The sequence below is a fragment of the Marmota flaviventris genome, chromosome 18, assembly GCF_047511675.1.
Source record: "Marmota flaviventris isolate mMarFla1 chromosome 18, mMarFla1.hap1, whole genome shotgun sequence".
In the NCBI taxonomy this organism is placed as follows: domain Eukaryota; kingdom Metazoa; phylum Chordata; class Mammalia; order Rodentia; family Sciuridae; genus Marmota; species Marmota flaviventris.
Window position 1 is genome coordinate 6075201 of NC_092515.1, and position 14495 is coordinate 6089695.

The 14495-nt window shown below is 55.4% G+C and overlaps 1 protein-coding gene across 1 annotated transcript; it reads left to right on the forward strand.

Annotated features, from left to right (window-relative positions):
• Positions 1-3722: 3722 nt before the first annotated feature.
• LOC114078926 (sialic acid-binding Ig-like lectin 11) lies at positions 3723-11672 on the forward strand. The gene is made up of 11 exons (XM_071604443.1): positions 3723-3785; positions 3855-4244; positions 4423-4704; positions 5057-5104; positions 7296-7559; positions 7809-7856; positions 7952-8209; positions 8289-8573; positions 8780-8870; positions 9160-9244; positions 10699-11672. Exons 1-11 carry the CDS (start codon positions 3746-3748, stop codon positions 11062-11064), a joined length of 2157 nt encoding a protein of 718 aa, XP_071460544.1. The 5' UTR covers positions 3723-3745; the 3' UTR covers positions 11065-11672.
• The last annotated feature ends 2823 nt before the right edge of the window (positions 11673-14495 follow it).

Sequence of the window (14495 nt, forward strand, 5' to 3'; positions counted from 1 at the left end):
TTCATTCCTTTTTATGGCTGAATAATATTCCATCCTATAGATAGAATGTTGATGACTTTTTTTTTTATCTGTTTGGTTTGTGGTGCTGGAAATATAACTGAGGGACCTCCCACATGCTGGGCAAGCACCCTATGAGTGAGATAAAAGCCCAGGCTCCAGGGTATTTCTTATTGACTTCTTAATGTCCCATCCCTTAAAGTTGAAGAGTCTTGGAGGTAGGCAGTGCAGACCCTCAGATGGTGCCCAGGTGAGGGATAAGGTGAGGAGGGGCCAAGCAGCTATCTGGGGGTGGAGGAGGTGGAGCTGAGGTACCAATCACCGGCCTCCACATGGACTCTATTATCCCAACAGACTTTACTTAAAAAACACAAAATCTAAGATAAAATTATTAAGAGTTTCAAGTTGGTAACCTCAGAGCTTTCAACCCCACTCCTGAAGCTCTTCTGAGTGCCAGCCCCTGAGAGGCTGCCAAGCTTCTCGCTGGGCAGCCTGAGCTGGGTGTGCAAGATGGAGGGGGGCCAGTGGCCAGGGGCAACATGCAGGGCGGAGGCCTGGTGGGTGCTGGGTATGCAGAGGTGAGCCCTCTGCAACAGGACTTGTTCTCCTCTCTGCCTGTGTGAGTGAATGAAGCCCCCATCACCCCACAGGGGGCCACTACTGGCTGTTTCCCCTGCCAGCCCCACTCTCAGGACCTCTTGCCCCGGGGCTGAGCCAGAATAGGTCCTGCATGCCTGAGCCCAGTCCTTCCTGGTGCCAACAACTCTGAAACAGGAAGTCAGAAGAGAGGATCTTTCAGGCACTGATTTGCATGAAGATGGGCTCATGGCATGCTGCCCAGTTCCCTTTGCCTGCCTGGCCTCTGAAATGCTGCGTGGGCCCTGAGGGCTTCCGGGCTTGTGCTAAGGCCTGCCCATTGGCACCACCCATTCTTGTGCACCTGAGAAACTTATGTGACTCCATTTTTAAAAATGAATAAATAACAGCCACTTCTACCTCAAGGCCTGTCCTAAGGAAGGGGGTGTGACCCTTGTCCTTTGAAAAATCCACAGAGCAATCCTAAGCACATACCCACCCTGCTGAGTTGTTTGTCTGTAAATAACAGGAGAGGTCTGAGGCGCCAGGTGTCCCTGACTCAGTTAGGCTAGGTGAGGACCCATAGCAACCCCCTAGCAACCTCCAATCAGCATGAGACAGGGAAATACCTGGGATGCCAGATGACCCCCTAGTAGTTTATGGTGGTTGATAACATGTTGGGAAACCATGTAGTTTAGCAGTACACCCCTCATGGCCTAAACCAATCAGTTCAAAAGAATCCCCCTCTTGTACTAACCAATCACCCTACCAACTTGTTCCCGCCAGTGAATGTGCTAATCAATGTTAAGAGTTATTGTTTGATTTTCCCGAAATATGGAATGATTTGCTGTGTGATGTTGTGACGCATAGAGTATCCCCCAAAACCTATAAAATCTCACTGAACAAAGGATGGGGGCTCACTCCATGGGACCGCTGGGTCGGGAACGGTTGTGATTCCAGGCTCGAGCTTGCAATAAAGACTCTTGTGTGATTGCATCGGATTCGGCTCCTGGAGGTCTATTGGGGTCACACGAATCTGGCATAACACATCTTGTCACATTTGCTGTTTGACGGTGTCTTCAAGATGGCTATTGCTATGTCTGCTTGTCCTTCCCCACTACAAACTGGGCAAGGCCAGGAGGGTGCCTGCTCAGGTGCCCGTGCAATATGCAGGGCTGCTGCGGGAGGCGCTCTGCCTCCAGGCCCAGGGCACTGGACTCAGAGAGACCTGGCCAGGAACCCTGCTGACCACTCACAAGGTTGTGTTTGGAAATGGTTATTTAGCCCCATTTTCTCCAGCTGGTAACTGGGCCCATGAGTGTTCCCCGTGGATTCTGTGAAGGCTTGTAAAACGGGCACTGACCGAGCACCAGGTGCACGCGATCCCAGGCACTGAGGGAACCAGACTGGGTGGACGAGAGCAGGGCGCCCAGTCCGTCTCTGTGGGGTGAACAGAGGCGACTAAATGCTCATTTGGGGGTTGGCTTGGGGGTCCTCCTTGCTCTTTCCCAGCCCCATCATCCTCATTCGATCCCAACTCCTGCCCCACTTCAGGGTCCCAAGGATGCATCACATGGTCCCACCCCTGCTGAGGCCACACTGGCCGGGGGCGAGGAGCTGGAGCCCCAGGAGCTGCACTAGGCCCCCCTCAGCTTCAGGACAGAATACTCAGAGATGGAGATCTGCAAGTGACAGCCTCCAGGAGCACCCAGATGTCCTGGGGAGAGAGACATCAGGAACAATTGCTAGGTCAGCAGTTCTCCATGTGAACAGGACATGGCGCAGCAGAGGGGATGCCCCACCCTGGTGCTGGGCAGAACAGGAGCCCCAGTTTCAGTCCCATCACCCAACTTTGTGAGGAACCCAACTTTGAGGACTTTACTCCTCACCTTCCTCCTCTGTAAAATAGACCCAATGAACTAACTCACAGGACTGTCCTGGGCCATTAAGAACGAAATGCCTCAAGCCCCAAAGGACTGTGTCTTCACAGAGGCCATCGACCAGAACCCCCTCCCAGGGCAGTGCACTAGTGTGGAGCCCACCAGGTCTGTCACCCTGGCCCAGGTGGTTGCACCCTGCAGGATGCTGCAGCTTCCCAGTGCCCCCAGAGCTCCGTCGGGCTCTCCCTTGGGTTCCGATTGTGCAGTCCAGTCTTGGCCATGACAAGCCATCCAGGCTGTGGAAGATGAATTTCAGAGCCCCATGAGCCGTGGACACAGTGCACCGGAAGTAGCCAGGATCCACTGGGACAAACGTCACCCTGGCAACCTTGGGAACGTTGGTATGAGGCATCTCCGCTCTGAGAGGAACCACAACTTGGGTAACTTGTGGGCCTTGACAGGGGTGGACACGGGTACATTCCTGCTGACACAGACTGGGGCAGCTCCCTCCATCCCTGAGGTGGCACAGCTGGGCCCCTAGAAAGTTCTGGGAAGGGAAAGCTGCTAAAGCCTCCTGTCACTGGGGAGCTCCAGCTCCTCAGCAGAAGAGGTGAAGGGAAGTTTGGAGGGGTGGGCAGTGGTCGTGCCCTGAAGCCACGTGGAGGGAGGATCCTGAAGCGCTCCAGTGCCCAAAGCAAAGGCACAAGCCCTGGGCTGGGAGGGTGGCTCAGCGTGGGGCGCCTGCCTGGCACAAATGGGCCCTGGGTTCCACCCTGGCCCCTCCCAAACTCAGAGCAAACCCAAAGCAGCGGCACCCCAAAATATCCCTGAGTACGCAGGGGAGCCAGGGCCCTTGGGGAGCATGCAAGATGGGGACCCAGGTTGGAGTCAGCGAAGGGGAGCCCTATGGCAGGATTTGGGGGTCATCAGGAGTTGGGGCTCTTTGCCTGCATGGAGCAGAGGTTCGCCTGGGCAGTGAGGGACTGAGGGAGTGAGGCAGCCCCCATCGCTGTCCCTGGGGCCACCACACAGGGTTCCCCTGTGAGGCAGGGACTCCTGCCCTGAGGCAGAGGCTGGACGGGTCCTTCCCACTTGAGGCAAGGCGCTCAGGCCTCCTGCCCTTCAGCCCACTTTTATGAAAAGGAGACCATGAAACTAGGGCACTTATTGCTGAGGTTCCTCTACTGTGGTAGTCAGTGGCCATCCCCAGACTTCCTGAGGGAGTGTCCTCTCAGAGAGGCAGAGCCGGAGGCCAGAGGATCCCAGGACAGGACCGTCCCCTGAGCCCCAAGATGCTGCTCCTGGCCCTGCTGCTGCTTCAGTTGGGGACGGGTGAGTGGGCTGAGGACCAGGGATCACAAGTGTGGGCTGGGACTGCAGCTGAGCCTCTGTGTCCCCCAGGGTCCCTGCAGAAGAATCAGTCTTTCTGGCTGCAGATGCAGAAGGCGGTGACAGTGCAGGAGGGTCTGTGTGTGCTTGTGTCCTGCTCCTTCTCCTACCCCAAGGCTGGCTGGAACCACTCCACACCTACCTATGGCTCCTGGTACAAGACAAAGAAGAATTCCAAACCTGATGCAAAAGACAATGATCTCGTGGCCACAAACAACCCAGACAAGGAAGCAAAAGAGAAGTACAAACTTCATTTCCGCCTCCTCGGAGACCCCCAGGCTAACAACTGCTCCCTGAGCATCTCCGAGGTCCAGAAGGACGACAGCGGAACATACTATTTTCATCTAGAGCAAGGAGATGAGAATCACAGTTACAAGAAATTGCTCACCCTGACTGTCACAGGTGAGGACAAATGCCCAGGAACAAACAGCACACATGGGTAGGGAGGGTCGTCAGGGTCCAGGGGAGACCCTGGTCTTGAGGGGGCAGTGGAGGCCAGGTGGTTCAGGATTGGGGTGTCTGTCTCAGAGGCACATACGCATCCCCTCTTGGATCTAGTCTGTCCCTCTCTCCTCCCCAGAGTTGACCCAAACCCCAGACATCCACATCCAGGAGCCCCTACAGTCGGGCCACCTTAGCCATGTGACATGCTCCATGCCTGGGGCCTGTGACTGGCCCACGGCCCCCCGTATCACCTGGGCTGGGGCTGCCCTGAGAGCAGCGGGGTCAGGCCTGGAGACCTCCACTTCAGAGATCCTGCTCACGCCCCACCCCGAGGACCATGGCACCCACATCTCCTGCCGAGTGACCTTCCCCAGGGCTGGCGTGTCTTCAAACAGAACTGTGCAGCTCAGCGTGTCCTGTGAGTGCTGTGCCAGGGCACTGGGCTGCTGTGTGGGGGCGGAGGGTGGGGAGGGTGCCGAGGTCTGAATGTCTGTGTCCCCCTGTGTTGGTGTGGGAAACCCTAACCACAAGGCAACGGGGCCAGGAGGGGGGACCTCTGGGAAGTGGCTGGGTCACAGCTGTGGAGAGTCAGAGCAGCTGGGACAGACTGAGAGAGGCTGCTGAGCCTGGGTCCTGAAGGCCACGGGCCTGCAGGGGACACAGGGAGGACACTGGCCTCCTGGGTGCTGCTTCCTCTTTCATTTCCATGGCTCCTGGGGAGGAGCGCAGGCCAGCTGTGCATGCGGCCCTCATGGAGTCTCTCTGTCCAGATGCTCCTCAGAACCTGACCATCAGCATCTCTGGAGCAGGTGACCCAGGTAGGCGGGGTGTCCCTCTGGGGCTGGGCGGGGACAGGTGTCTGCCAGCAGGGAGCCGAGCCCCGCAGCAGCCACCCCAGGGAGGCTCCCTCTGGACAGACCCTCAGCTCTTCCTTTCACCACGTGCAGTTAGAAGGAGGCTCACAGCGCAAACGCCCTGACGCTGCCCACCCGGGTAGGTGAGAACACGGCCCTGGAGGCCCCCAAAGGCCTCGTGTTCACCCCCGCCTCTGCCTCGAGGACCCCAGGCCACTGCTTGTCTCCTGCTGTCCCCGTATTTCCTCATAGTTTTACCCAATACACCTGAATCTCCCACAGGGTTTAGTTTGCCCTCTTTTCCTTCCGTGGTGTAAGTAACCAGGACGCACACACACGCGCCACTCTCCGACCTCGCCTCCTCCGTGCAGGTGAGAGTCCTACAACACAGTGCCAACCGTCTTCCAGTGACATAGAGGTGGCCTTTGGTGCACTCACGATTGGTGCCGGCACCAGCCCCTCCAAGGCCAGAGCACACTCTACTCGGTACAGAGAGCCCCGTGCCTGGCCCAAACTCCCGATTGTCCCCTCCAGGCCTGGCAGCCCCTCGTCGTCCCTTATCACTATGCTTTGCCTCTTGGGGACCCTACCACTAAAGGCCATCACACAATGCACCCCTCTTGTGTGTGGCTTGTCACTTGGCCACAAGATTTCCTGTAACCGGGCCTGGACTGCTCTCCTCCCCGTGGCTGGAGAACGTTCCCGTGTCTGGAAGGAGCACACTGGCTTTACCATGCTTCAGCTCAGCGTCTCCAGAGTGGTTCCACCTTTGTGCTGCTCTGAGGGTCCCTGTACAAGTGCCACTTGGCTGGGTGCCGCTGCAGGATCCTAAGTGCCTTGACTCTCTTGATGTGACACCACTCGTGTTCTCAAGGTCCACCCACGTAGCCTGTGGTGGTCATTACTGTGTGTCCTCACCTGTGGTCCCACAGTTCACTAGCCCAGTCCACCGTGACTGCGCACGAGGGTTAGTTTCCTGATAATGCCTCTGGGAACATGTCCCCGTGAACCTGTACCCACCCTGCCTGGAGCTCCTATGAACTCTCCACAGCTGCCTCAGGAGGTCCGGGCAGGGCTGAGGTCTAACTTTGTAACTGGCTCCTGGGGATTTCCAGGCAGAGACTCGATGCTTCAGAGACAGTCCTTGAGTATTCGGACCCTAGGTGTTAGGTCTAGGAGCCAAATCAGGAAGGAAACTCAACACACCCCTCGGGAATGCTGCTGTAGAATAGCTCTGGAGCCCGGTGCACTGATCATGCCAATAACCCTAGCAGCTCAGAGGCTGAGACAGGAGGATTGCAAGTTTGAGGCTGCCTGGGGAACTTAGGGAGAATGTGTCTGAAAATAAAAAATAAAGGGGTTCATTCATGCCCATTACTAATAGCAAAAGAAAGAGCTCTGGAAGAACACCCCAGAAACCAGCACTCAATTCCCCTCTTACAAGAGGAACAGTTGCTGGGTGTCACTGTGGGAGGGAGTCTCAACAGCCCCTTCTCCTCAGGAGTTGTATATCAGCCTGGGGGGACAGAGAGGAGGAGGTGGAGATCAGCCCCCCAGAGCCTTGGAGGGCTGATAATTGGATTTTGGATACTTCAACAGTAAACAGGCTCACGGGTATTGGGTGGTTAATGTGGACAAGGACCACAGCCTCAGAGAAATCAAGGAACAACCCAGTTGTCAATCAACTGATGGATGGATGCAATAACGTGGTGGATTCAAATGGTGGGATATAATTCAGCATAAAGAAGAGCCAGGCTCTGGCAGGCACTGTACATGATGACCCTGGAGACATGGCGCTGAGGGAGAGAAGCCAGCCAGACACAGTCCACCACTCACATGGGATTCTGTAACACCCTGCGAAGGCAAATCCAGAGACAGTGGGTTTGTGTATTTAGGCTGGGGATGGAAGGGCTGGGCAAGGGCTGGGGTGGGGGTTTCCTCTTGGTGTGGCAGGAATGAGCTAACATTGTGGTGACCCAGATCTGAACACATAAGAGCCATGGGACTGTTGACCTGCCGTGGTCTGTCAGTGCCATTGTATGGTGTGTGATCTTAACTGGACAAAGCGGCTTTGAAAGACAGAGGCCCAGGGCATCAGAACCCTAGGCCAGGCTCAGCTCTGTCTATGTCTATGTCTCTGTCTGTCCCTCTCCAGCCTCAGTGGCCCAGGGAAAATTCTCACATCTGGAAGTCCAGAAAGGCCAGTTCCTGCGGCTCCTCTGTGCTGCTGACAGCCATCCCCCGGCCACTCTGAGCTGGGTCCTGGAGGACAGAGTCCTCTCCTGGTCCTGCCCCTTTGGCCCCAGAACCCTGGAGCTGCAGCTGCCCGTGGTGAAGCCTGGAGATTCGGGGCTCTACACCTGCCGAGCAGAGAACAGGCTGGGCTCCCAACAGGGCACCCTGGACCTCTCTGTGCAGTGTGAGTGAGACCAGAAGGTCCCTGGGAGGGAGCAGAGGAGGGCAGGGGCCATGACAGGGTCCCAGAGCTCTGGGGGGCCTAGAACCCCAGGGCCCTGGCACCAGGCTTCTGTCCTGCTAGACCACTGGGCAGTCAGTGTGGGGACCCAGCACGTGATTCTGCCTCCCACCACCTCAGTCTCCTGGGCTGGATCCTCTGCCCAGAGGGAAGCCCCAGCCCACCTGGAGCTGGTTCCTGTCTCCATTGCAGATCCTCCAGAGGACCTGAGGGTGACGGTTTCCCAAGAAAATAGGACAGGTAGGAAGGGCAGAGAGGAAGCAGGGCCTCTGGGTGCCCCGTTGCGGGCCCAGGTGACGGGGCCACAGGTCAGTTCTGCCTCTTCCCTTCCCTAGTCACGGAAGTCATCAGGAATGGCACGTCCTTCCCAGTCCTGGAGGGCCAAAGCCTGCGCCTGGTCTGTGTCACCCACAGCAATCCCCCAGCCAGGCTGAGCTGGACCTGGGGGACGCAGACCCTGAGCCCTGAGTGGCTTTCAGACGCTGGTGTCCTGCAGCTGCCCCGGGTGCAGACAGAGCATGGAGGAGAATTCACCTGCCATGCCCGCAGCCCCCTGGGCTCCCAGCACCTCTCCCTGAGCCTCTCTGTGCACTGTGAGTGCGGGAGGGGAGGGAGGGCACGCCTGGGGTTGGGACGAGGTGGCATCTGCTGACCCTTCTCCTCGCTCCTCAGACCCCCCAAGGCTGCTGGGACCCTCCTGCTCCTGGGAGGCCCAGGCTCTGCTCTGCAGCTGTTCCTCCCGCGCCTGGCCGGCCCCCGCCCTGCACTGGCGGCTGGGGGAGGGGCTGCTGGAGGGGAACAGCAGCAATGCCTCCCTCAGGGTCACCTCCAGCTCCGAGGGGCCCTGGGCCAACAGCTCCCTGAGCCTCCAAGGGGCGCTCAGCTCCGACCTCAGGCTGAGCTGTGAGGCCCAGAACGCCCAGGGCACCCAGAGCGCCACCGTCCTGCTGCTGCCAGGTCAGGGGCCTGTTGTGGCCCAGGTTTAGGGAGGTGGATCTGAGGAGTGACCAAGGACAGGGCTTGGGGCCATGGGCTGAGCCTGGATGGAAGGGGTGGACAGAGGACTCGTTCTTTGGCTGTTTGGGATGAAGGGCTCCAGGTGTGTGGGGAGGACGGGGTCCTGGGGCTCAGAGGGTTTCACCATGAACCCCACTTGCCTGCAGGGAAGCCAGAGCTCAGGGGAGTCCTGCTGGGGACACTGGGGGCTGCTGGTGGGGTCGCTCTACTCTCCCTCTGTGCCTGCCTCGTCTTCTGGTGAGTGTTCTTCCTGGGCAGGATGCCAGGTGTGGAGGGAGGGTGTGTCCCCAGGACCCCACAGGCCCCACTGGAGGGTCTGACAGGCCAGTGCTTGTGAGTGGCCTTGGGCCAGAGGATCAGAGCAGGGGTCTGTGCCCTGCCCATTATCCCAGGGTCACCCAGTGAGACATGTCCCCTGACTCCTGGGCCTTGGTAGTCTTTCTAGGCTATTTTAGCAGGGCCCACAGAAGTCCCACCCCAAGGTGTGAGCCCACAGGTGGCTGAGTGGCCCAGTCTCCTCCTTCAGGTTAAAGACTCGCAGGAAGAAAGCTGCCAGCCCAACAGGAACTGCACAACAGGACACCCCCGTTGACCTGGGCCCTGTCTGTGGGGTGAGTGAGGATCCCACTGTCCTCCAGCCCCCGCCTCCCCAGGTGGCTGGGCCAGAACCTCTGGACAGCCAGGGGACTCATTATGGCAAATAGGCTTTGCTCCTGGGTCCCCTCCAAGACGGTCCCAGTCCCAGTCTAGTGTCCTGGAACTTCCCAGCCAAGGCCCTTCCCTGCTCTCAAGGCCATGGCCACCCAGGTTGCCCACCCACTGCCTGGACTCACTTCAGCCCCTTCCACTCCGTCTCTTCATTTCTCTCTGAACCCCTCACCCCTTCCCTTCTCCTCACTCCTCAGCAAGGCAGGAAGCCACAGAAATATCCCCCAAACGGCCATGGTCTGTTGGAAGCCTCACGTGTTCCAAGCCTGACATCAGCTGTGAAGCAAGAGGCACAGGGGTGGGGTGGGTGACAGGAGGTCCCAGTGGTCCTGTCCCATTGGAGTCTCTCCAACAGCACCTCATCTCCAGGGCCAGAGCCTGACAGCAGGTAGCAGTGTTGCCACCAAGAATTCCACCCGGCCTTGGCATCCAAGGCTCCACTAGGGACTGGTCACACTGACACTCTCACCTATGTGGCTGGCCTCAGTCACTTGGTGTCTAGCTCCTCCAAAGATCAAACTGATGCCATATGACCCTATGTGGCCACCATAAACCACACCATTAGCATAGGTAAGCGTAGGTCAACCCTTCTGGCCTGAGGTTCCCAGGGGAACGCAGATCCTTCTGTCAGGCGGGGCCTGAGGGAAGATAATCCCTCCCAGGAGCTGGGTGCAGAGAGTCCACCCCTAATCTGGGCAAGATGAGTCCCAAGGCACAGTAGCCTTTGTTTCGTGGGCTCATGGCATGCTGCCCAGTTCCCTTTGCCTGCCTGGCCTCTGAAATGCTGTGTGGGCCCTGAGGGCATCTGGGCCTGTGCTAAGGCCTGCCCATTGGCACCGCCCATTCTTGTGCACCTTGTCACATTTGCTGTTTGACGGTGTCTCTAAGAAGGTGACTGCTATGTCTGCTTGTCCTTCCCCACTACTAACTGGGCGAGGCCGGAGGGGGGCCTGCTCAGGTGCCCGTGCAATATGCAGGGCTGCTGCGGGGGGCGCTCTGCCCCTGGGCCCAGGGCACTGGACTCAGAGACACCTGGCCAGGAACCCTGCTGACCACTCACTAGGTTGTGTTTGGAAACGGTTATTTAGCCCCTTTTCTCCAGCTGGTAACTGGGCCCATGAGTGTTCCCCGTGGATTCTGTGAAGGCTTGTGAAACGGGCACTGACCGAGCACCAGGTGCACGCGATCCCAGGCACTGAGGGAACCAGACTGGGTGGACAAGAGCAGGGCGCCCAGTCCTTCTCTGTGGGGTGAACAGAGGCGACTAAACACTGAGTTGGGGGTTGGCTTGGGGGTCCTCCTCACTCTTTCCCAGCCCTGTCATCCTCATTCGATCCCGACTCCTGCCCCACTTCAGGGTCCCAAGGATGCATCCTGGTTGGACAGCCCCTCATATGGTCCCCCCCCCACTGAGGCCACGCTGGCCGTGGGAGAGGAGCCAGAGCCCCAGGAGCTGCACTACGCCTCCCTCAGCTTCCTGGAGTTTGAGCCTCGAGAGCCCAAGGTGCAGGAGGCCAGCAGCAGGACAGAATACTCAGAGATCAAGATCTGCAATGGCAGCCTTCAGGAGCAGCCGGATGTCCTGGGGAGAGAGACATCAGGGACAATTCCTAGATCAGCAGTTCTCCATGTGCACAGGAAGTGGAGCAGCACAGAGGATGCCCCGCCCTGGTGCTGGGCGGAACAGGAGCCCCAGTTTCAGTCTCATCACCCAACTTTGTGAGGAACCCAACTTTGAGCAAATGACTTCACTCCTCAACTTCCTCCTCTGTAAAATAGACCCCATCAACCTAACTCACAGGACTGTCCTGGGCCATCAAGAACAAACTGCCTCAAGGGGCTAGGGCTGTAGCTCAGTGGCTGAGCACCCGCTCACTTGCCTGAGGCACTGGGTTCCATCCTCAGCACCACATACGAAAATAAATAAATAAAACAACGATATTTAAAAAAAAAAAGAAGAAGAAGAAAGAAATGCCTCAAGCCCCCAAGGGACTGTGTCTGCTGAGAGGCCGTCGCCCAGAACCCCCTCCCAGGGCAGCGCACTAGTGTGGAACCCACTGGGTCTGTCACCCTGGCCCAATTGGGGTGCACCCTGCAGGATGCCCTGCTTCCCAGTGCTCCAGAGCTCAGTCGGGCTGTCCCTGGGGTGTAGTAATCTCCTGCTCACCTGCTTCTCCCTTCTGGCCTCCAGGCATGTGAACTGCTAGGGGGACACCTTGTCCCTCCTTACCCCTCACGCCCATCTCCACAGCTGCTTCCTGCAGCCCCACCTCTCCTTGGCACAGTCACTCCTGTTCATCTGGAATAAATTGCAAGTGTGTAAACCGCTCATCTCTGGCTGAGCTCCATTGCCCTGTGGGTTGGTTCTCCCTCTCCACTTCTTCTTTTGCTGAATTTGCGTATAAATTCCCTTGCACTTGCAGTCTGTGCTCCACACACAGTGTGACACGGTCCTCCCACGGTCACTTCCTCCTTTTCTTCTTTCCCATTGTGCCTTCATTAGTGAGAAGGCACAGTGGACATTGGCGTCATGAGCAGGGGCTCCAACGTGTGCTAGCAGCAAGTGAAGGCCCTGGCTGCCACTCCTCAGCTTCCCTGGCCAAGGCTCACCAGCACTCCTCCCCTCAGGAGGACACTGCACGTCTTGGCCAATGACTTGTATTTTATACCTTAATTTAATTTATTTATTTTTATGTGGTGCTGAGGATCCAACTCAATGCCTCACATGTGCTAGGCAAGCGCTCTGCCACTGAGCCACAACTCCAGCCCTTGGTCAATGACTTTTCACAATGGTGTCCTTGACCAAAAAGAACACTGTTGTCAAGTTTTGTTCCTCTTTTCAAGAGGACACTTGGTGATTCCAACTTTCCCATCCTGCTACAGCAGTCAGTATTGTCCCATAAAATACTGAATTCTGAAACGGGTAAAATCTTTTTCAAAAACAGTCATGGCGAGGGGAGGGGATGGGGGATAGTAGAGGATAGGAAAGGCAGCAGAATACAACAGACACTAGTATGGCAATATGTAAATCAATGGATGTGTAACTGATGTGATTCTGCAATTTGTATACGGGGTAAAAATGGGAGTTCATAACCCACTTGAATCAAAGTGTGAAATATGATATATCAAGAACTATGTAATGTTTTGAACAACCAACAATAAAAAAAATTAAAAAATATATATATCATTTCCAAATAAACATTATCGATTGAAAAATAAATAAATAAAATAAAATAAAAAAACAGTCATGGCGAATAGTACAACCACATGTTAGAGGATATCAAGACTGTCTTTTCCCCTTCTAATTAATGTCCCTCTGAAGAACAGCCTGGACACCTGAAGGAACACATTTTCATCAACCCTTTCTTTATCACATCTGAAATTTCTCATCAACAATGTAGCACTCACCCTGCTGTCTGTTCTTTTTTGTTAACATTTTTTAGTTGTAGATGGACACTGTACCTTTGTTATTTAACTTTATGTGGTACTGATCATCAAACCTAGTGCCTCATACGTGCTAGGTGAGCACTCTACCACTGACCACAACCCCAGTCCCTGCTATCTGTTATATGTATGATCCAATTGACCTAAAACAAACTATTAGAAACTATAAATAAGAAATGAAAGATTTAACTCCATAGATTATTTTTTATATTTATTTCTTAGTTGTAATTGGACACAGTACCTTTATTTTATTTATTTATTTTTATGTTGTGCTGAGGATCGAACCCAGAGCCTCACACATGCTAGGCGAGAGCTCTACCCCCGAGCCACAACCCCAGCCCCACAGATTATTTTACATCAAGAATTTGTGCCAGGTGTGGGGTCGCACACTTGTAATCCTAGTGACTAGGGAGGCTGAGGCAGGAGGATCACCAGTTTGAAGCCAGACTTAGCAATTTCGAGAGGCCCTAAGCAAGTTAGTGAGACCCTGTCTCCAAATAAAAATTGAAAAGGGCCTGGGATGCAGTTCAGTGGTAAAGCACCCCTGGGTTCTATCCCCAGGACCAGAAAAAAGGAAGAAAAGTAGAAAAGAAAGAAAGAAGAAAAGCAAGCAAGCAATAAAGTCAAACATTTTGGGAGACTCTTGGCTATGGCTCAGCTAGACTTCAGAGTCCCCAGGTTCCCATGTAGGAAGCTTGGTCCACAGTGTGGTGCTGCTGAGGTGGGGGGGCCTTGCTGAAGGGGATTAGCTCATGGGTCATGTCCTCAGAGGAGATTAATCCTCCTCCCAAGAAGAGCAAGCCTGACTCCCCTCCCCACCTTTTTGTAGTGCTGGGGATCAAACCCAGGGCCTCCCATAAGCCAGCCAGGTGCCCTTCCCCTGAGCCACACCCCTGCTGGGCCCCTCTCTGGCTTCCAGTCTCTCTAAGGTCTCTGTTTCTCCCACACTCCTGCCACTGTGGTGCCATGTGCCACAGGGTCCTTTCCAGACACGCCACGCTTTTGAAATTCCAGAACTGTGAGCTCAACACACCTTTTTGCTTTACATAGTCCCCGCCTCAGGAGTTTTGTTATATCAACAGAGAGGGAACTAAGAGACTTTTCATCAGCCTACAGGATGAGTTCTTTGCTTCATGGAAATAAAACCAGCATTCTCTCATGGGGGTTTTCAATGCAAGAGAACTGAAAATACAGCATGGTAGAAATTCAAAGGTAAAAAGAACTAAAAGAAATCCTTTAGCTGCTCAGTTCTAACAGTATAAGGGAAGTGGGGTCAGGCCATACAGTTCTTTACATAGCAAAGTGCTTAAGCTGCTCTGCAGGAAAAGCCTCCAAATTTGATTTGAAACCAATTCGTCTAGAATGGGCATAGGCAGAAGTCCACTCCGCTGGTCAATGACCTTTAGACATCAGAAACTCAGAATCTGCTGAACATGGTAACTGCCCCCAGAAGAATCCTGTGACCTGTCAAGAGGAAGGGCAGCAGTCGTTTCTATGCAAGAGGACCCCCAAACCTCCCCCTCTTGCCCTCTGAGCACAAGCAGCTGCTCCCTGCCCCTTCCTAGAAGCTCCTCAGTTACAAGTGGCTGGAGAGACAGATTCCAGCCTTTGCTCTCTGTCCCTGATGAGTGGCCTTCAACACGCAGCTTTTCCTTTTTCCAGTGCCACAGCACTGCTCTGTGCGGGCTGGGCAGCCAGCTCTTGGTCTGT